Below are 20,027 nucleotides of genomic sequence, written 5' to 3'. Positions count from 1 at the left end.
ATTCTGATCCAGGTGTGACATGACCCAAGATCATAAAAAAAAAAAAAGACATTAAAAAGAAATTCTATACTCCGTGATATACCTTGACAACACCAGCTGCGGATCTTTCAGAAGACGTTTCCATGTCGTCTGTCCGCACGCTGTCTTTGCTATGGCTCATCAGTTCATCAGGAATACAGCCCACTGGACCTCTTCGATCCTCGGGGCCTGCATCTTCACTGGTAATCTGAACCTCGCGCTTGGCGTAGATCTTTAGCGGTAAAGCATAGCTGTTGTTGATCTCCTCCTCGCTATCCACTTGATGCAGAGCGTGATCGGCGCGGATCTGCGAGCGCACACCGGAGCGGTGGTTGGTAAAGTTTGACCGGTACGCTTTTGAAGGGTTGTTGGTGCTCTTTCCGTAGGTTGAGCCGCTGAAGGAACCGAGCTTGAAGATGCGGCGAAGGAGAGTCCAGATGTAAGGAAGGTTGGCGGTGATGATGGCAGTGGAGGATTCGCGGATGTACCAGAATGTCCAGTTTGAGCCGAATGGTTCGTTAAAAGAATAGAATTTGTTGAGGATGGCGGAGAGGATTGTGAAGGCGCCGAGGGCGAAGACGCCGATGAGGACAGCCTTGCGCTTCAATGGGAGCTGGGATTTGAGGAAGATTGGCATGGGAATGAGAATGATCATGACGTCGGAGGTGATGTTGATGACGGCATTGGTGATAAGATGGTTTGTCGCAGCGGAACATTGGGCTGGGAAAGTTAGCATAGCAAAGACGCAGGGCTTTGATGGTGGACATACTGTTCTCTGGGGGAACAGCCCAGTACTGGGTGAATGGGCGACACCAGACCCCGAGATATAGAATCTCCATAACGACAAAACCGGCAGTGACATATGCAGCGACAAACTTGACAGCCAAGTTCTGGCTCAGGCTCATACTATAGCTAGGTTAGAACAAAAGCATGATGCAATGCAACAGGATACTAACGTGAGACGGTTGTACATGAGCAACAGACAATACTTCATAAGCCAGATTGTCAAGATCTGCATCTGCTCAACCACCAAAACCCATTTGGAACCGTATTCTCTTGTCGCGATTTCTGCTGCGTCCAAGACGACATTTTCGTTGGGGTCGATGAGGTTACTGCTCGTTTGCGAAATGATGGACATTCCCACCATAAGGATTGTATCGGTAAACTGCGCATTGTGTTAGGCCAATTGGGTTATGGTTAGACGAAAAGGTTGACGGACCATGGCTATTATCATTAAGAAGTCCTCGACTTGTAGCTTCTTGATTGAACCCAGCAACATCCTTCTTGATATCCTATTACCCAGGATGTCAGTCCAATTCCCCCCAGTAAACTCTGTAATTTTTCTTACATTCTGGCGATAACAATAACCCACGATAGACCATACCAGGTCCATATCTCAGCTTCTAGCATCGTCATGGTTGCGGTGTTTTGTCTTTTCTTTTTTTGTTGTGAAGTGTTAAGGCTGATGATGAAAGAGGTGTCAACGCTCGTCTTGGGTGCGATCAGCGATATTAATCTCGGTAAACGATCGTGGTATTATGTATGTAATGTCGTCGAACGGGGGTTGGTTTCAATTCGATGTGTCGAGGATGCAACGGTGCATGACTTGGGATTTTTGGGGTAGTGTCGCTCCCGGTAAAATATAAGGGAGGGAAGAACCAAGACAGGACTAAGAAACCAAGCCAACAAGACAAGGTAACGCGGGGGTGGGCTAGGCTTAAGGCTTAAGGCTTAAGGGGGAAAGGGAGGGGAAGAAAGGACTTTATTTCTTCCTCCACACAGCATTTGAATCGAGTGGAGTTTTGGAATCAGGGGCCTTCGATCGGGGAAGACGAATTGTGTCTTTGAATATCTGGGTTCGGGTACAGTAAGCTAAGCTTGTGAAAGAAGCTAAAGAAAAAGTCGAGTTGGAAGGCTCGGTTAGTCGGATGGCTTGTTAGCTTACAGTTAGCACGTCAGGGTTGCGGATATTAGGACTCGACCCAAGATATGGGTCTCTGTACTAAGACGCCACTCAACAGTTGTCGCTGCGATAAATGAGGGGCCATAACCGATGACACCCGCCGAGTTGGAATGCGTGCATGTATCTGCAGACAGAGTAGGTAATCGGGGTTTCAATTATGTTAGTTTTGTTAGTACAGGGGTTATCATCAATTCAGAATTGGCCCGAATCACTTCTGATTTGCTTCAAGGTCCCCCGGTAATCTTCATCCACCTCGTGGGACCGAGACACTGCACGATGTAAGGAATGGACATGCAGGTCGCCACGTTTAGAAGAAGCAACATCCCTGAATCCAGCACGATCTGCTTGCTCTTCTGCTTCCGAATTGGCCGACCTCAGCCGCTGACAAGGGGATGGCCCTGCCAGAGCTGAGCCAGTCAGGCCAGCACCATGGGCCGTCACGTCTAGAACCTTGAAAGAACGCAACCTGTACAAGCCTTTCACAACCGCTCATCTCAAGGGTGGCGAGCTAGACTGCGACAGTGGCGCTTATGATTATCGCAGACAAACGTTGGCACATTCCAGTTACAAGAATAATGAACGTTTTATGACCTACGAGGCCCTCATTCTCTTGACCACAATGAGTAGAGTAGACGATTACTTGCAGGTTGACCTCTGGGCTCTTGATCCTCCCCCTGTAATCCTGTGCTTTGGTCCTGCAATAGAGTTTGCTAGTTTGTCTAGCCAAGCCACGATCGCGTGGATATCAGGGGCTCTGACTCGACGATCACTCCACTTTAAGACATTGACACGTCTTGGGGGATCCTTGTCAACAGTCTGACATATTTGTCTCGGTCTCAGTTTTGTGAGAAGGGGACCGAGCCGCAATCATAGCTATCACCAGCATTGTACGCCTATCTAAGCAAGTGATTTGAAGGATCAATAGTTTGGGTAGCGCTTCATCTGGTGCCAGTCTCTTTTTGGTGAAGAAAAGGAAGAACCAAAGAACGCCATCGAGGTTTCGTTTAGCCCCACTTACCGAATAAGGAATCTCGACTTTTTTTTTTCCTCTTCCGAGTGAGCGGTTTTGTTCCACGGCTGAAGATTATCCCTTCGCTCGTCTGTTGTTATCGCTTTGGCGTCTTTATTATCCAAGCGTTTTCTGGTTTTATTCTAATGCAAGCCTCGTTCAACAGCGGAATTAAGTCCACCTTGTTAAAGATAACTTAGTGTCGTCAAGTATCAGGAGACATAAAGTTGTTACTCTTTGACGCCGCCAAGCTCAGACCCCTGGAGATATGAACAGCGGAATCCATTTCCCGCAAACGCACACGCACTTGCATTAATCGAACTGAGCTATCACTTGTCCCACCGAGATAGTCGAAGTCTCGTCTCGAGTAATTAACTTTTATTGCTTTTGTTTATCGTCTGGGGTAGAAAGCGAGTCGTACCAAGAGTCTGGGCTGATACATACTATCCAGTAAGCTCATCTTAATCCCGTATAGCCGTGTTTTTTCAGTGGATTATTACGTACTGTAGCATCGTCTGTAGCCAAGACTACAAGAAACGCTCACGGGGCAGCTTCCGGTTTGACCTTAGTTAATGGCCACTCCACCCGCGGGAGGCACAGCCTTAAGAGGGAGGTGCTAATTCCACGATGGCCAGAGCTTGGAGTCGATTGGTCTGGACTGCGTTGTATATCAGGCGATTGAAACGACTCGGTTACAGGGTAGTCTGAGGGTTGGGGTTAGACTTGCGAATGCGATGAGACATAACGGAAGAATTGTGGCATATATGAGAATGGTATATCAGCTAGTCAGGTGAGCCAAGACTTTGTTCATGCCGTAGCAATAGGATGAACTATAGCTTATGAATTGATGTTGCGTTGTTTGTCATCTTGACAAAACATATGATTCTATTTACATCACGACATTTGTCACGATCTGGAAAGTGAGGCTGACTGATTGTGGCACAAGATAATGTGGCTGAGCTTAGTAATCTCACCTCGATGAGTTGGAAATCCTCAATTGCGCAACATCACGTGAACAAGGCGACATTTCAAAGCGGCTCTGTCAGGTTCTGTCAAGATCCACGTCATGCGGAGAAAAAGAAAAACATATAAACAACCAAAAGCCAAGCATAATCTCATTTCCACCGTCAGAAAAGCCACATCTGAACCAGATCTCGATAGATCGAATCTATACTATTGAATCAACCTCTGCCGATCCCTCGCAGATCAATACCAACCAGCACAACACTCAAAATGGTTCACCACATTACTTCAAACGAAGAGCTTCAAAAGCTCCTCTCGTCAACAACATACGTCGCGGTTGACTTCTTCGCAGACTGGTGTCCTCCATGCAAGGCCATCGCCCCCGTCTACGAGCAACTCGCCACCAAGCACAGTGTCCCCGACGTTTTGGCCTTTGCCAAGGTCAACGTTGACCATGTCCAGGACGCCGCACGCCAGTATGGCATCACTGCCATGCCCACCTTCATGTTCTTCAAGGAAGGAAAGCAGGTCGCTGTCAATGGGCAGGCCGTGCTCAAGGGTGCTGACCCCAGAACGCTTGGAGCGGCTGCTGAGAAGTTGGGAGGTCTAGCGCAGAAGCGAGTTGCTGGCGCTTAAGGGAACACGACATCTAAAAAAGGAACGCCGGGAATAGAAAAAACAGAAAAAAAAAGGGTTTGAAGAATTTACTCCAGGGTTTCCGACGAAATTTGTCATGGGACGTAAATTAAAGGACCTTTTGTGTACCTGCATTCGGGAGTTAAGGTTAGCGTTTTCGACAGGAATGAGGGGTCACACGTGGAGGAAAAGGGGGATCAACGGTACTGGCTTGGATCGCCTGGATCGAGAACGAGCTACAGGATATAAGACATGACTGTTTGCGGATATATTTATACCCCGTATGACGTCTGCCGAATGAGTTTGCCATCATCGCGATGAAAACTATAGTCCCATGGTATGTTGTTGCTTAGCAATGGGTTATGAAGGAATGTATGTTACGAAAAATTCATTCAACGTGATGCTAGATTAATCTGCTGATGACCGCCCTGTTTCGTACTATCTGAGACTAGCTGATTTAAATACAAACAGTCAATGAGTCAAGTACATGTCTCTCAGTTCCCTTCCCACCTTTTATCATTTAAGCCGCAACCTAATGACGTTTAACAAACTGCTGTCTGCACTCGCGATTCAGAGATGAAAAACAAAACAACGATTTGAGAAATCAACTGGGCTATAAGATCACTCATAACAAGTTGTGGCTGTGTTGTTTGAGAGGATATATGAACTATGATCATGGTATAACGGATTGATTACATATCGACATGACAGGGAAGCAAGAAATGATTATCTAGGCCGACACAGAATATAAACATTCTAGCAATTGTTACTACCGCAGCAAACGAATGTCAAATGTTCTTGGCACGAGCATCATGTGTGTTAGCCTTTTTCAGACCTGAATATCAAATATTATTAAAGAAAGAAAGAAAGCTAAAGCCAGCAGGGCAGAATCAGTAATACATGCCAGGCATCCATCTTCAGACTAGACCTCTTAACCAGTCTTATGACTTGTTGACTACTGTCAGCTACAAGAATCAAAAACTTCGTCCCTGTAGTCACCTAACGCGTATTGCAAATGACACAGGCTCAGCTCGACCCAAATGACTCGCAAACGGATTGATGGATCTGAAACCTCCATCTGCCAGTTGACCGCTGCCCCCTCGTTCTCAGCGGGATGCCGCATCTTCGAATCATCCATATAGACGGTTATGGACTTTTGCTATATCTCGAACCCTGAGAGTTGAGATGTGCACTGTCTTGAACGAAGCCTCTTGCTGACATTACTCCCAAACTTCCTCTAGGGTCAAATAATTGATGATAAAACTGAGTATTCAAAGATAGCCAGAAGACTAAGTGGCGGTGAGAATAGTTCAGACTCCAAGAAATGAGATGAGACGATGTTCCATGTAACCTCGATCTATGACCAAGAAGTTGTTGGTCACAATTTTCACGAACACAGTAACTAACTACTTCCCCGCGCAAAGGATTCAGACTAATGTATACTCTTTTATTACACAGCCTCCACCAAGACAAAACTGAGAGTCATTTTGAGCCTTTCTACAAGGAAGAATGAGCGATTTTGGTGTTATTGAGTTAGTGTAAGTAGAGGATGGCCAGTTACTAATCCACGATACTACCCAACGTGCACTTTGGAGTCTCGTATATCAATAAAATTCACCTCAAATCCTAAACAGAAAGACATGGATTCAATTTATGACGATTACATTAAATTCCTCGCCAATAAAACGTGGTGGCGCAGTGATGCTCAAGATCGGGGCAGTGCTGACATTTCATGGTGGACTCGGCCAGAGTTTACCGACAATTCCTTGCAGAGAGCCAGGGATGTCGTTACTGTTTGCCTATCGCTATTGGTCAATCAGTCTCACTCGGTCTTTATCACACGAACCATCACCAAACGACCATCGTTCTTGACCACGAGTGCGAGATGAAATTCGGACTTTGAAAAGGATTATTGGATTAGTTATTAATTGGAACTTGGGCTGAGGCTGTGTTACAAAACTGAACATCTGTTGATAGTTATCTCGATTCTGGAGTGAGGCAGTGTTGAATGCTACATGCCGTGAAGGATCATCTCATCGGTTGTTGAGACTCGATGAAGTCAGTATCGAAGGAATCAAGATGATCAAATTCAACGAAGATGGAGTATATAGTCATACCATAAAACCATCAGTCTTACCATATCCAGAGTCACTAATTCAATGTTAACCAACAAATCATCCAACTACAAATGTTCCTGTGTTCCCTCTCAAGCTCAACTGTTCAATCCGACAGTTTGAATATCCAACGCACAAAAGATGGCAAACTTGTATTCGTCCCTAGAAGAAACACATCGTCCTCTCCGTCCAAGTCTCACACCCTCAACAGACTCTCAGAGACAGGAGGCACAGGCACACCAGTCAATGTCGGAACCAACATTCAGTCCCACGGGTCTTCTGGGAGATAGATATGACCTACTCAGGCAGGAAATGGAAGAAAGATCACGAGCTGCCACGCAGAGACCAAGAGAAAATCCATTTAACGGTGGCTTACTCGGGGCTCTTGATGAGTACGAGAACCAGCAGGTCGAGGTGCCTCGTGGCCAAATAACTTCATCAGACACTTGGGGAGTCGGTGCTGGATTATCGAGAGCGCCTTCGAGAAGGTCTTATCGTGGGTCTGACGATCTCCAATACCCCAACCGACCTAGGAGGACTTCAAGCGTGTCTTCTACCAGAACAGACTCTATCTACTGCGCTCAGACGGGTGTAACTCCACCACCTCTGTTGGATATGTCATCCACGGTACCACAAAGACAACCGTCATGGCGAGGGACGAGTGGTCATGGCGTAAGAGCCTCCACTGGTCAACCTTTATTGACGCTGGCGGAAAACTCGAGAACTTAATGGGGCACTTCTACTTCCTTGAACAGAAGCCGTTCGATGGCTGTTCGTCCTTCAGGCGTAGAAAGATCTGATACCTGGCCAGATACAGAGGGCTCTACGAGGTTGGATCGAAGGGTTTCTTCAGCTACTGCGCCTGCTAGACCCACAACCTGGAATGAAGCTGCCAGGCTTGAGCCAATTCGAAGAGGGACTTTAAGACGATGTTAACTTTGCGAGTAACTGCGTTTGAGGATGAGTTTAATGCATTTGTTATGACTGAACGTTTGGAAATGGGTCTAAATAAGGGCAAAGTGTGGTAATCTTAATGTATTTAATAATAATGTATGCGTTTCCAGTTTCGCTTCCTATCCAGTGCCAGATGATACGAATACGAAGTTTTACTTATTTGAAACAAAATAATGATGGTCTACGCCAATCAATCACCATGCTACTCCCTCTGCCTTATGCTCACGCTAACAAGTCGTGATCAAGCCAGGAGCTGCGGCTCGGGCCGTCGAAATATTATTATGCAGATATGAGAGCTTTTTGTGGCTTCTAATTCGTCTGCTCAACTTGGGATTTGCGATTACAAGTCAGCGTTATCAATAGCTCGTTCATTTCTGTTTTCTTGCTCGTGTTTGAGCCAATTAACCACGATATATTCGAATATCAGGGCTACGTAGGTTCCACAACAAGGATAAGCAAGATATTATGAAGCAATCTGTGATAAGTAACTATGTCCATTGGCTAGTTTACTGAATTGTTTCCAGCCTAGCCGTAAATGCTTCAATCTTGTCAGCTTATGCAGCCTCAGCGCTTACTGTTGTGTAAATGTCGCATCTTATGTGTCACATCGCTACAGTCAACCTGCCAGGGTTCCAGCATAGTTATCACCTCCACTGTAGTTACGCAGTGGGGGAGGTGATAGTATAAGACCCAGATCTTTCCCTATTCCCGGATGACGCGACATTTATTTCCCATAACCGACTTTGATCAGCTACAATGGCTGCACGTAGTAGAACGCGAGGCGTTCTGAGCTACCTGCTCCCAGCTACAATCATTTTCTGTTACTACATCACGCCTACCACTGCAATGCGCTCTTATACTCAGTACGAAAACTTCTTCCCGGCCTGGGATCACATCATCAAAGAACAGCTCACTAATAGCTGCACTGAGCCTCTGAACAATTACAAGAACCGGTCTGACCCAACTCGACAACTAGGCTACCATGTAATAGACTGCATTCTGGATACAATGCCCGAGTTCCGCAAAGCCGAACTTGCTTCAGCCGCTGTTATTCTGGGTCTCGCGCCTACAGTTCTTCAGTTGATGAGTGCATCGCATCTCGACACCGCTATGCTTGCGTATCGTCGACCCGTGCTCGCCTCTTTGCTTTCAATGTCCAGTTCCGGAGTGCGGCCTCTCACAGCAACAGAATACGACGGCTTCATAACTGCAATGGGTACTGATCCTTTTCATACCAACTTTGGCAAACCGCAATCAGTATGGGCACCTGCTGTTGTGTCTATGCTGGAGTACATTGTCGCTTCTGCAGCTGTTGCAAATAATGCCTATCTTGCATATGAGCTTAGCACATTGGCAGTGTGTACGTTCTCACCAGCCGAAGACTTCCTTCCCGCCGTATGGACTGCTGCGGCTGTGGCCATACACCTAGTCGGATACCTTGCTGCCAGATTGAAGATTTCCGTCAAGGGGAAAGGTGGAGGGAAAGAAAATAACAATCGGGATCGGTTGTTATACAGAGTCTGGGCTGAGCTTACACCTACTCCTTGGCAGAGTAGACTCGAGGTCAAAACAAACGATAAGCACACTGGCTGGTTTCTTGTGCTGGTTTCTGTTCTCTACATCGGGGATGCGCTGCAGGCTTTCTACGGTACTCTGATTCTTTCGAGTTTGGTGTTTATAAGTGTTAGGGACTCGGCTATCATCGTGATACGGTTGATGGCGAGTGCTCTTTTCGCCAGAGGTATTCTTATCTATGAACTAGCCGGGTTTAGGATGGAACGAGATGGGAATCATGAATCTGGAAAGCCTCGTTACTCGGCCGTAGAAACACAGTAAGTTGTGACAAAACGAATGAAATCTCTTGGACTGGAGTCATAACTAGAATGCTATTATGGTATGATTGTATCCTCGTCTTGAGGTATTATGAGTCTCTGCGTTATCGACTTCCTGCGATAGTGAGACCTTTACTCTATGTCAATGCTAAACTTTAAACTCCTCATGTACTTCGGGTATTGCAACAATTGTCTCCCTTGACACCATGACCTGCTGTGTCAAAATAATCCCATTCGTTGGATTCATTTCCGTTTCACTTCCTGACAAGCTATCTCTTCTCCTCCTCCTATTCCAATATGTCCCTGACCCTATGGTTCCAATTCCGACGTTTTGCGGTTGGCGTAGATGACCTAATTGGTGGTTTGGTGGTCGCTCGTGACTGCTGAGCATGCTGATGTTTGACATTTTTCGGAGAAGGGGTCGAAGGGCTGTGCTAGCTACAACCATGACTGAGATGCATATCTCGGCCGTTGCCCAAATATCTAGAGTTTTGTCAGACCTGAAGGAGCACTGTAGAAAAGATAGACCGTGGCGACATACATATAGAGATGTCGTTACTGACAAAGGTCGTCTGAATGAAGCGTCCAATACTGACGAAGATAGTGATGAATCCAAGTCCAAAGATGATGGCCAACCCAACCCTTTTCCGTCGAGAATTCACTTTGAGCTCTTTTAATAGTGGTAATGGATAAAGGACATCTAAAAACGGATAATACGTCAACCACTGTCACTCCTGTGATTAATCCTGGAGCCAAACTCACTCAACACTTCAGAGGTGAAGTTCATAGACCAGTTCAATCTCATGAGCTCCATCGACATGAAAGCCTGGCAGTGCTCTTCGTCGGTATCCAACCAATTCACCGAAGGATCCGGCCCGCACCAGAAAGTGTCACTGAAAAAAGTAACGAGCGAAAAGGATGCTGTGAGACCGGTCAGGGCGTACAAAAGAGTTCGCATTCCAGGATGCGTGCAAGGAACGAGGTTGAAATAAAATGCGAGGATGCTGAATTTCGGAAAATAAATGCCAAAGTCGAAGAAATAATTCGTCGCGAATCGGATCTGTTGACTTGATGAGCATTTAGTTACTGACACGCAATAATGAGGGCCAACCTTTTTGAGCTCCACGCTGGTGATGGTAAAATCGTCCATGGCATGCATTCGATATGTCAAAGTGTCGCAAATGAGCAATCCCTGACATGCTGTCAAACCCACGAAGAGGAGATAATCAGCTGAGTATAACCTCGCATTGCGCAGCCAAACCCGCACGTAAACTCGAGCGGCGACCAGGATATAGGCGATGACCATAAGACTCCATTCAAAGGACTGTAATCCCCCATCAGTATGTTGACCTCCAATCAATTCGAAGCATTCCGCACCATAACAGCCTTGCTGGAGATCATCTTGGATGGTAATATCGCTGGAGGTCGAGCCTCCCGATCAGAAAATGGGTTTATCAGGTGACGCAGATTAACATGGCGTATTTTGTATTGAAACAAAGAAATCGGACTTGTGACGGCCGAGTAGGAGTAGCTAATATATACTGCACCACCCCAGTGCGTGCACTGACACGGCTGACGAATCTTAGTGTGCTGCTAACAGGGCGCCACTGAAATCGTCGACACCATGCGTCTGAGTCAGTCGAGAGAGGCCTGAAGACGGAAACTCACAGTGTGGTGTCAGCATGTGAATATGAATTGAGTTATTGTTCTCGATCAATCTAAAAGCAAGGCACGTAATAAAAACATATCTCTGTTGAAGATCAGTCGCACTAGAAGATAGGCCATATTCTATTCTGGCAGTCAAGACAGGCGCAACAAAAAAAGAACAACGCCCGAATCCAGGTCCGTATCCTTGGGTTAAGGGTTAACTTCTTGTTATCGACGCCAAGAACTGAAATCATCCTTGTAGGACAAGCTAGTAAACTCTATTCTGCGACGCGGGAATTAGATCGGCGGGCGTATAGGCGGAGGATGGATCAGCCGATTTGGTAGCTATTTGCGGACGTAGCCCTCAGCACGAGATCTGAGTAGTGCATTTAATTGGAATCATGACAATTTAGTGTCTTCATCTCGGATGCTTTTTATCCCCGCCCACCAGCCCTGCCATACCAGGGACGGGGATGCTAGTGTAGGAACCGCACAGTAGCTTGCCAACTCCGGTGCTGTTTCCGGTGCTGTTTCCGGGTATGTGATAGGTGGGACCTGTAGATATTGTGATAACAAGAGGTCAGAGAGCGGAATTGAAACCTGTTTTGCTTGTGTGGGAAAATGGCGTTCTTTTCAAGGGAGACAATAGCGGAAGCTTATATCCGATTGTGACTTGGACCCTCGAAAGCCGAAGCGTTGCAAGGCTGAGATGAAGCATGCCAGGTTGCACCACGTTAATTAACTCCATGTTTTTAATTGTTTATTCGATGGTTGCGCTGACAGTTAATCGCTGTGATAGCTTGGTACTGCTACAAGCCTGTCTCAGCTGGGTAGCCCGGACTTCAGCATGATAAACCCCCAGTATGAACGCTAGCCTATCACAAAGGGATCTTACCAGCCGTGACTCGTCGTTCTCAAGATTTCACAGCAATTAAAGATGACGATCGAAAAATCCAGCAATCGGCACAACGCTGTCCGGCTAAAACAGCCAAAAATCTAGATCAAACAATGACACATAGACAAAAAAACCCCCCAAAGTCCAGAAGGGTCTTTCACATACCAAATCATCGTCTACATCATTGTGGAAATACGGATGCACACACGGAAAATGTAAACAGCCACCGTCCTGGGGCCGGCGGACTTTACTACGAGCTGTCATGTTTCATTGGCGCTTTTCCTTTGTCGGTTAGCTGTCTGAGTCACGATCCCTTCCTTGATTTGCGTTGCATACCTTGGTGCGTAAAGGAACCAATCTTCCACCGGTGATGATAGCTGTGTCTCAGTTTTCTGGTGGACTGCTACTCTAGTGATATCACCACTTCTGAGGAAAAAGCTGCTGTAGCCTACAGGCGCAACACAGTACCTAATTGGGAAATGGCACGATTCAACTTAGTAGCCACCAAGGCGCGCAAGGAATTATGTGATGTACTATGTATTTTGGGAGTCGGTTCGGACAAGGGAAGTAGAAAACTCTTATGCCGTGACGGTATCTGTAGAAGCTCCTGGAATCGACCCTTGAGGCACGAAAGAAAGCCGCGAGGCGCCCGATATGCTTCTTTAGGGCTTCAAAGGCCAGGAGTGGCTCTATCTACTTCATGCCTCATGGTATTTATTAACAAATATCCTCACAAACTCGCGCTTCTCATACATCACTGCAATAGGAGTAGCCATTCATCGATCTCATCTACATAATTGCTTCCATTCTTAATTCCAAGGATGGAAAAGGTACTAAAATACAAGAATGTTGCGTCTCCCACATTGCCTGAAGTCCATTGGACCAGGTCCCTGGGCGACACCGCGTGGAGGTTGTGGGGGTCCGACTTCGCCGCCCTTCCTTCATCACCCCTAATGAAGAAACCCATGTTTAGACTTAGAAGTCTTGGCTCATTGCTCAGTTGAAGCTTGATTGAACTCAGCAACACTGGCAGATAGATCGCGCAGGTAAATCTGGAATTGACTCAGTAGAGTTGGCACGAGGCTCAACAGCAACTGGACTCTCTCTCTCTGGCTCTCTGTTTGAGTGTGTATGTCTCTCTTCTCCTTTATCAATTCTCAACATCATGCCATTCGGCTGTGGTTCTGGTTGTCATGGGTATAGTGAGCCTGCAAACGTGCAAATTCATCATGCTTGAGGTTTGTGTGCACGTTCGAGGCGGCTGACAATAAAGCCCAGTACGCATCGACGACTTTGATGACCACGTTCGGGAAGACAGGAGTTTTGACAATTGGGAGTGTTGACAACTGGGAAGGAGTATTTATAGTCAGTCGCCGGACTAGACTAAAAATTCCATGTTGTGTGGGGTTCTCTTTGCTCTCTCTTCTTTGGATTGCTTCTGCTCACTGTGTGCGTCGTTTCAAGAAGTGCGTTTCGTGTGGCCAGTAATTCTCGCTCGTTCTCGACATCTTCAGCTTGTTTGTGCTTTGACATGGAGGCTTTAAATGCACGTCCTAAGAGAGTAGAGAATCGTCAGCCACATCTGTTTGTAGGAATTATTGAGCCATCTCAAGTAGTTTGTCACGTGGCTTTCAAGTGCAGATGACTTTCTTGACCACCTCACCCGTCTTGGGCGTTGGTTGAGGTTGAATAGATTTGATTCATGGTAAAGAGTATGTTTGGACGTTATTGTTGATGTTTGTCTTTGGATCTGAATGAAGGAGAGGATGGAGGAGCATTTGATGTAGCTGATGTAAAAGCTGATGATGATGATGTAGACGAACTTGATGGACGAGGAAGAGGAAGAAGAGTTTGTTGATGATGATGAGAAAAGAAAGACTGGATGTGGGAAAGGAGAGAAGGGGGAGGAGACATAAAGCTAGAAGTCAGGAAGGTACACCTGCCAAAAGCTGCACCTAAAATTCTCACAGTAAGAGCCACAGGCTCACTTGCCTTGGGTTTAGGGAAGTCACGTTTATGTCATTTTAGACTAGGCAGGCAGGTACCTAGCATAAACCCTTCCTAAAGGTAACATAAGCATTATGCTGCCAAAAACGAGTATCAGACGACCATCTGAGACCTTTGAAGTAGTCAAATGCAACACATCAAGTATTAGAAGCGGAAGATGAGCGGAATGTGTTTACGGAAAGTGCATCCGACGGGCCGTTACAACGAAGCTGGGAATTCCTCCCGACAATTGCCCCAACAAGTATAGCGTACTGGAATAAGCATCGCATCCACCAAAACCCCGCGTTATCACCATGACTCTCCTCGCTGGAACAATTTCCATTTACAGGTCTACAAGGCGCAACCAATTCGTTTATTATTTATCCGTTCCACCCGCAGATCCTTGCCTGACGACTGATAAATATCGCCAAGAAGGGCGCGAAAAGCTTGATTTCTTTTCTTCCATCGTTTTGTTTACAGTGCATGCCATTCTTCAATCATGTCGACAACCATCACACAAACTCAAGAGCCGATTGAGCTCACAACTCTACATCAACGTGGAAAAGACACTATTGAAGAGCAGCCTTCTTTACCGCCCGATGATGTACCTCCTCCATATGCGCAGACACAGGCGCAGAGGTGGAACTATCCAAAAGGGAACATGCCCAAACTCGGATTTGCTTTCATGTCATTTATCATCGCTGGCATGAATGATGCAGCCGTTGGTGTACGTATCGCCAAACCCCCTTAACTGGACTGTACTGATTATTTTAGGCTTTGATCCCATATGTATGTCAACTCGCCAAGACAACAATACCATCTAACATGACAACAGCTCGAAACATATTACGATTTAAGCTACACAATCATCTCTCTCATTTTCCTCACTCCCTTCGCCGGTTACTCAGTCGCCGCTTTCACCAATGCACGAATCCACATGCGCTTCGGCCAGCGCGGTGTCGCTATCATGGCACCCATCTGTCATCTCATTACCTTTGTCGCGCTGGCTCTGCACCCTCCGTACCCCGTTCTTGTCGTATGTAACATCTTTAGCGGCTTCGGAAACGGTCTCACGGATGCGTGTTTTTGTGCTTGGGTTGGCGCCATGGATAAGGCCAATACCGTGCAGGGCTTCTTGCACGCGTCGTATTCCCTCGGGGCGCTGTTCTCACCGCTCATTGCCACATCAATGGTTGTTTCTTATGACCTCCCTTGGTATACCTTTTATTATGTCATGGTGAGTACTTTCTGATCCAATTCATGTACTGAACTGACTTTGGTAGATTGGAATTACTGTGGTGGAATGGGTTGGTCTCACTGTTTCGTTCTGGCAAAAGACTGGTGCTGTCTATCAGCTCGAACATGTCAATGAATCAGAAGGTAGTGGCGCTGGAACAAGAGAGGCCCTCAAGTCCAAAGTCACATGGCTCTGCTCGTTGTTCTTCTTTGCTTACATGGGGGTCGAAGGTAAGCAGTTGATCATCTTGTCCTGGTATTCAGAACAATGCTAATGATTTGCAGTCGGTCTTGGTGGATGGGTCGTCACATTTATGCTACGCGTACGAAAAGCCTCAGCATACGCATCTGGTGCATCTGGCACAGGATTCTGGGCAGGCATGGCTCTTGGACGTGCATGTCTAGGCTTCGTGACGGAGCGCTTCGGCGAGAGACTCTGTCTATCTATTTATCTCGTCATCTGCATCGGTCTGCAACTTCTCTTCTGGTTGGTTCCTCGATTCATAGTCTCGGCCGTTGCTGTCGCCTTTCTGGGCTTCTTTCTGGGACCCATGTTTCCTGGGGCGGTTATGGTGACTGCTAAACTTCTACCAGCCAAGATCCATGTATCTGCCATTGGATTTGCCATGGCTATCGGTGGTACGGGTGGAACCATCTTTCCATTTGCCATCGGAGCCATTGCGAACTCTAAGGGTGTTGGTGTTTTGCAGCCTATTATCCTTGCATTGATCACTGTTGTTGCTGGTGTTTGGTTGAGTTTCCCTCGAATTCAGAAGAAGGACTGAAAGGGATGTGAAATGTAGCTGGACGTTCATCTTTGTTGGGTTTTGTCATGATAAAGTAGCCTCAATATGATGTCCAGAAATTGAGATGCCTGTGCTGTAGCAGCTACATGATAGCAATGTTCGACGAATACCTAGCCCCATGAAACAAGGATCAAGACATAATGAAAGGCTAGACCTCCTACATGTCGTTTTAAGACTCTAAGAATAATAAACGACAGAAGAGATGATCCACCCTTTCATCGTTCGTCTCCATTTACCCCAGATTCTTGAATCAGTCTCCCACTCGGCGAGAAGCCCGACGTTAGCGTCGGGGAAGTCCTCCGGCCAGTACCACGTCGTCTAAAGCTCATTTCTATGGGTCTCTTCCAGCCAGAAATGCCCTGTAAAGCAATCGCCACAGCTGACAGTCGCTCAAAATTAGGCTATTCAGACACGGCATTCTCTCAACAGATTCCATCGGCCGAAGGCCCGAGTCTATATAATAGAGCCTTATTGGGGTTTTATCTGCTGATTTACATCATATCATACATCTTTGACTCTCTTGAACAGGCTGTTAATATCATTCTCATCACTTTACCTGACCATACCACTCTCAATCTCAATCTAGTCAACCGTCAAAATGGCCAAACCAATTGTCCTCCAGCTCGGCGACGACATAAAATGGAACCACGATCTGTACACCACCTTCACATCTCACTTCGACATTAAGCGGTCGCACAGCATGCCTCGCGCTGAATTCATCCAAGCTCTTAAGAACAAGACTTTTGGCGAATTTTTCGCCATTTACAGACCATTCTGGAACACAGGTGGCGAGATGGGCAATTGGGATGAGGAATTAATCTCTTTACTGCCCACCTCTTGCAAGATCTATGCTAGTGCTGGAGCAGGCTTTGACTGGGTTGACACTGCTACCCTTGCCAAGAGAGGTATGTTTATTCACCGAGATATCCTTGAGTAAATATTGACAGACATAGGTATCGCATATTGCAATGCCGCAGCTGCTTGTACAGAATCTGTCGCCGACGCCGCAATTTGGCTCATCATTTCCGTCTTCCGCCAACTGAGCTGGTCCAGCATTGCCGCTCGTTCTGGCTCAAGCGAGCAATTCCTAGATGCTCAACGCAACCTCGCACCTGTATCCCGCAACCCCCGCGGCTTCAGTCTTGGCATCATCGGCTTCGGCCGAATCGGTCAACGTATCGCAGAAAAGGCCTACAAGGCACTTGACATGAAGATCCTCTACAACGACGTGGTCCAAATGCCCAAAAACGTCGAAGAGGCTGTTGGAGCCGTCTATCACAAATCTGCAGACACCCTGCTCGCGGAAGCAGACTGTGTTCTTGTCGCGACACCTTTTGCAGGTGAAGCTTTACTCAACAAGGAGGGTCTAGCAAAGATGAAGAAGGGCGCCAAGCTGGTCAACATCGCACGTGGAAAGCTCATCAATGAGGCGGATCTTGTAGAAGCTCTTCAAAGTGGACATCTTTCAGGTGCGGGACTCGATGTTTTTGAGCACGAGCCTGTTATCAGCCCTGACCTGATCAAGATGAAGAATGTGGAGCTACTGTCGCATAATGCCGGTGCATCTTTGGATTCACATGTTGGATTTGAGAAGCTGGGTATGGAGAATATTCTTTCTTTTCACAAGACGGGCAAGGCTATTTCGCCTGTTAATGCTCACCTAATCAAGCAGAGCAAGTTGTAATATCTTAGATTTGAAGTTTAGTTTAGGTTTGTTAGCAAAAGCAATGTTATTCTGAGTAAGATGGCGACGTTAGCTCTGGGTTTATTCGACTTTGTTACTCGTTGACTGGTGCTTATCTCATTAAGATGGTGGGATCTTAGGCACAGGCCAATCCGTGTCGTGGGATCATCAACGCATAAATACGTGCGTTTAGCGGATGACAGTCTGAAACGCAACACAATTCAGGTCCGATCCTACAACCAACGAGAAGGATTATTGTATTCATCCTTTGAACATATTGGACAGTGTACAAAACTAACCATTACGAAACAATTGAAGAATGTAATCGCATGTCACTTCATGATTAAGGTGTCGTTTATTGGGCACCTAACCGCCGCCAATCCTATATCAAACATGTATTAATGCTCAGCTTTCAATAAAGATTCATTGAAACAATCGATGCCCTCGGAGAAAACAAGCCGGGGATTCGGTCCGTTGACTGGTTCTAGGACGAGATGAAAGGAGCATGGACTCTTGATCCTCCAAAACAAAAGTGTTTGAGCTTTCATAGGACCCTTGTTTCAAACCCATCCTAGCTCCTCCACTAACCGACGAATCAACTCACATAACACGCATTCTGAGCCTCTTCCCTCAAATATATATCAAACATTTTCGATACTCCCTGTTTATTTCATGCATCTTCACCATAATTCCTCCATTACATTTTGCTTCATCCCTGATGAACATCAGATTGTCCCTGTGAATCCTTTGTTTCGTGAAACACTTGTTGATTGTGAATTCTAGTTATATAACTCTGTAGTCGACCGCAATGCTATTCCACCTTGTAAAGCTCAGTCCCGTTTCTCTTCATTCCTTCCTTTAACCATTTTTCAAAAGTCATTCTTTGATAGAATGCGTTCATTCCTTTTCTTGGCTGGCCTTATTGGCACAGCTTTAGCCGCTCCTTTGCAATCTTCGTCACTCCTTCGTCGACACGATACAACACCTGAAGGATTCCTCAGAGTAAACCCCGGAAAGATCCAAGTATCAGACGACAATTTACTCAATGGCACGTACTCAAACAACAAAACTCACGTTCTCACTCGCCGGGCTGAACCTGCTTCGTTGCCGCTGAAGCTCGTGAATAACTTCAGCGGTGGAAACGTGAGAGCCTACATTTCAGGGCTGGACTCTGATGGCACTGTTGTTTTCATCGGAGCTGATGGGAGCCTTATATATCCTAAATCAGGCGGGGCGAAAGAACCTGTTGAGATCAAGGACAGCATTGCTATTCCTCTTCCACCTCAAGGACAGACACTGGACTTTACAATTCCTATATCAATGAGCTCCGGTCGCGTTTACTTCGCTAACGATGATCTTCACTTCTTTGTGGTAGATATCGGAAGTGGTGATGGTCTGGTCCAGCCTTCTGTTACGAACCTCCAAGATCCCAGTGCTGGCGTTGACTGGGGTTTCGTCGAGCTTACATACACAAATGGCGTTCTCTATGCCAACATTAGTTATGTCGACTTTGTTGGAATCCCCCTTGGTATGGGCCTTGCTCTTAAGGACGGAAGCGAGCAATCATGTGTCGGCCTCGAAGCTGGTGCTGTTAGCAAGATCTGTGACGATCTCGTCAAGCAGAAAGACGCCGACGGAAGAGCGTGGACGTTTATGTGTATTGCCAACGCCGAGGGCAAACCAGTTCGGGTGTTGTCTCCTGGAAACCAATACGATCTTGAACCCATTACATTTGGAGATTACTGGGATACATATGTCAACGACGTCTGGGCAAAGTACACCAACCAAGATCTCATCATCAACACGCAATCTGAAGCTGGCGAAGTAAAGTGCCGAGTCACAGGCGAGGAACTCACCTGCGACGGCGACAACCGTGGATACGCCAAGCCCAACACAAAGGACATCTGGGGCTGCAACAGCGGACCGTTTACAGTGCAAGAAGGTGACAACGGTGTTCACGCGGCGGTCGTTCCTCGTCTCTGTGCTGCCTTTGTCCGGTCTACACTTCTTTCCGACGGTGGTGATATGCAACCCAAACTGGGACAGGGGGAATACTACAAGAGTGACCCTACAAGCCACTACAGTCGAATAGTGCATTCTTACGAGGTTGATGGCAAGGGATATGCCTTCCCATACGATGACGTGAACCCTGATGGAAATGAAAATGCTTCAGGTGTTGTTTCGGGAGAGCCAGACACTTTGACGATTTATGTTGGTGGACCATCTGTTTAGGTGTTTGTGTGGGTAGGCTTTACTTCTTGTACACTACGATATATCTTGATGG

General features: G+C 46.6%; 9 protein-coding genes across 9 annotated transcripts; 6 read left to right on the top strand and 3 right to left on the bottom strand.

Annotated features, from left to right (window-relative positions):
* Positions 1-41: 41 nt before the first annotated feature.
* EDB82DRAFT_43002 (uncharacterized protein) lies at positions 42-1,752 on the bottom strand. The gene is made up of 5 exons (XM_025730933.2): positions 1,367-1,752; positions 1,238-1,310; positions 975-1,183; positions 788-924; positions 42-738 (listed from the first exon to the last, which is right to left on the bottom strand). Exons 1-5 carry the CDS (start codon positions 1,432-1,434, stop codon positions 65-67), a joined length of 1,161 nt encoding a protein of 386 aa, XP_025590008.1. The 5' UTR covers positions 1,435-1,752; the 3' UTR covers positions 42-64.
* A 2,095-nt stretch (positions 1,753-3,847) lies between these two features.
* Positions 3,848-4,646, top strand: EDB82DRAFT_486150 (thioredoxin-like protein). Its single transcript, XM_025730934.2, has one exon. It carries the CDS (start codon positions 4,224-4,226, stop codon positions 4,587-4,589), a length of 366 nt encoding a protein of 121 aa, XP_025590009.1. The 5' UTR covers positions 3,848-4,223; the 3' UTR covers positions 4,590-4,646.
* A 2,198-nt stretch (positions 4,647-6,844) lies between these two features.
* On the top strand, positions 6,845-7,432 carry EDB82DRAFT_550487 (uncharacterized protein; the record flags this gene model as incomplete). Its single annotated transcript, XM_065609569.1, has 1 exon — positions 6,845-7,432. One exon carries the CDS (start codon positions 6,845-6,847, stop codon positions 7,430-7,432), a length of 588 nt encoding a protein of 195 aa, XP_065465523.1.
* An 847-nt stretch (positions 7,433-8,279) lies between these two features.
* On the top strand, positions 8,280-9,738 carry EDB82DRAFT_42953 (uncharacterized protein). Its single transcript, XM_025730936.2, has one exon. It carries the CDS (start codon positions 8,414-8,416, stop codon positions 9,491-9,493), a length of 1,080 nt encoding a protein of 359 aa, XP_025590011.1. The 5' UTR covers positions 8,280-8,413; the 3' UTR covers positions 9,494-9,738.
* On the bottom strand, positions 9,638-10,890 carry EDB82DRAFT_470889 (uncharacterized protein; the record flags this gene model as incomplete). Its single annotated transcript, XM_065607957.1, has 5 exons — positions 9,638-9,972; positions 10,031-10,189; positions 10,252-10,549; positions 10,601-10,813; positions 10,867-10,890. The coding sequence occupies 5 exons, from the start codon at positions 10,888-10,890 to the stop codon at positions 9,638-9,640; spliced, it is 1,029 nt and encodes a 342-aa protein (XP_065465522.1).
* Positions 10,891-12,785: 1,895 nt separating this feature from the next.
* EDB82DRAFT_470888 (uncharacterized protein) lies at positions 12,786-13,564 on the bottom strand (the record flags this gene model as incomplete). The annotated part of the gene is made up of 3 exons (XM_025730938.2): positions 12,786-13,083; positions 13,298-13,377; positions 13,478-13,564. 3 exons carry the CDS (start codon positions 13,562-13,564, stop codon positions 12,786-12,788), a joined length of 465 nt encoding a protein of 154 aa, XP_025590013.2.
* Positions 13,565-14,332: 768 nt separating this feature from the next.
* On the top strand, positions 14,333-16,271 carry EDB82DRAFT_486141 (major facilitator superfamily domain-containing protein). The gene is made up of 5 exons (XM_025730939.2): positions 14,333-14,744; positions 14,792-14,806; positions 14,853-15,254; positions 15,301-15,484; positions 15,539-16,271. The coding sequence occupies exons 1-5, from the start codon at positions 14,517-14,519 to the stop codon at positions 16,036-16,038; spliced, it is 1,329 nt and encodes a 442-aa protein (XP_025590014.1). The 5' UTR covers positions 14,333-14,516; the 3' UTR covers positions 16,039-16,271.
* A 220-nt stretch (positions 16,272-16,491) lies between these two features.
* On the top strand, positions 16,492-17,895 carry EDB82DRAFT_532484 (uncharacterized protein). The gene is made up of 2 exons (XM_065609252.1): positions 16,492-16,964; positions 17,013-17,895. Exons 1-2 carry the CDS (start codon positions 16,658-16,660, stop codon positions 17,741-17,743), a joined length of 1,038 nt encoding a protein of 345 aa, XP_065465521.1. The 5' UTR covers positions 16,492-16,657; the 3' UTR covers positions 17,744-17,895.
* A 739-nt stretch (positions 17,896-18,634) lies between these two features.
* EDB82DRAFT_550485 (uncharacterized protein) lies at positions 18,635-19,975 on the top strand (the record flags this gene model as incomplete). Its single annotated transcript, XM_025730941.1, has 1 exon — positions 18,635-19,975. The coding sequence occupies one exon, from the start codon at positions 18,635-18,637 to the stop codon at positions 19,973-19,975; it is 1,341 nt and encodes a 446-aa protein (XP_025590016.1).
* Positions 19,976-20,027: the final 52 nt, after the last annotated feature.

The sequence above is a fragment of the Fusarium venenatum genome (genome assembly GCF_020744135.1).
Source record: "Fusarium venenatum strain MPI-CAGE-CH-0201 chromosome Unknown EDB82scaffold_1, whole genome shotgun sequence".
NCBI lineage: Eukaryota > Fungi > Ascomycota > Sordariomycetes > Hypocreales > Nectriaceae > Fusarium > Fusarium venenatum.
The sequence above is the reverse complement of the archived record's forward strand: the minus strand, read 5'-3'. Positions and strand labels throughout refer to the sequence as shown.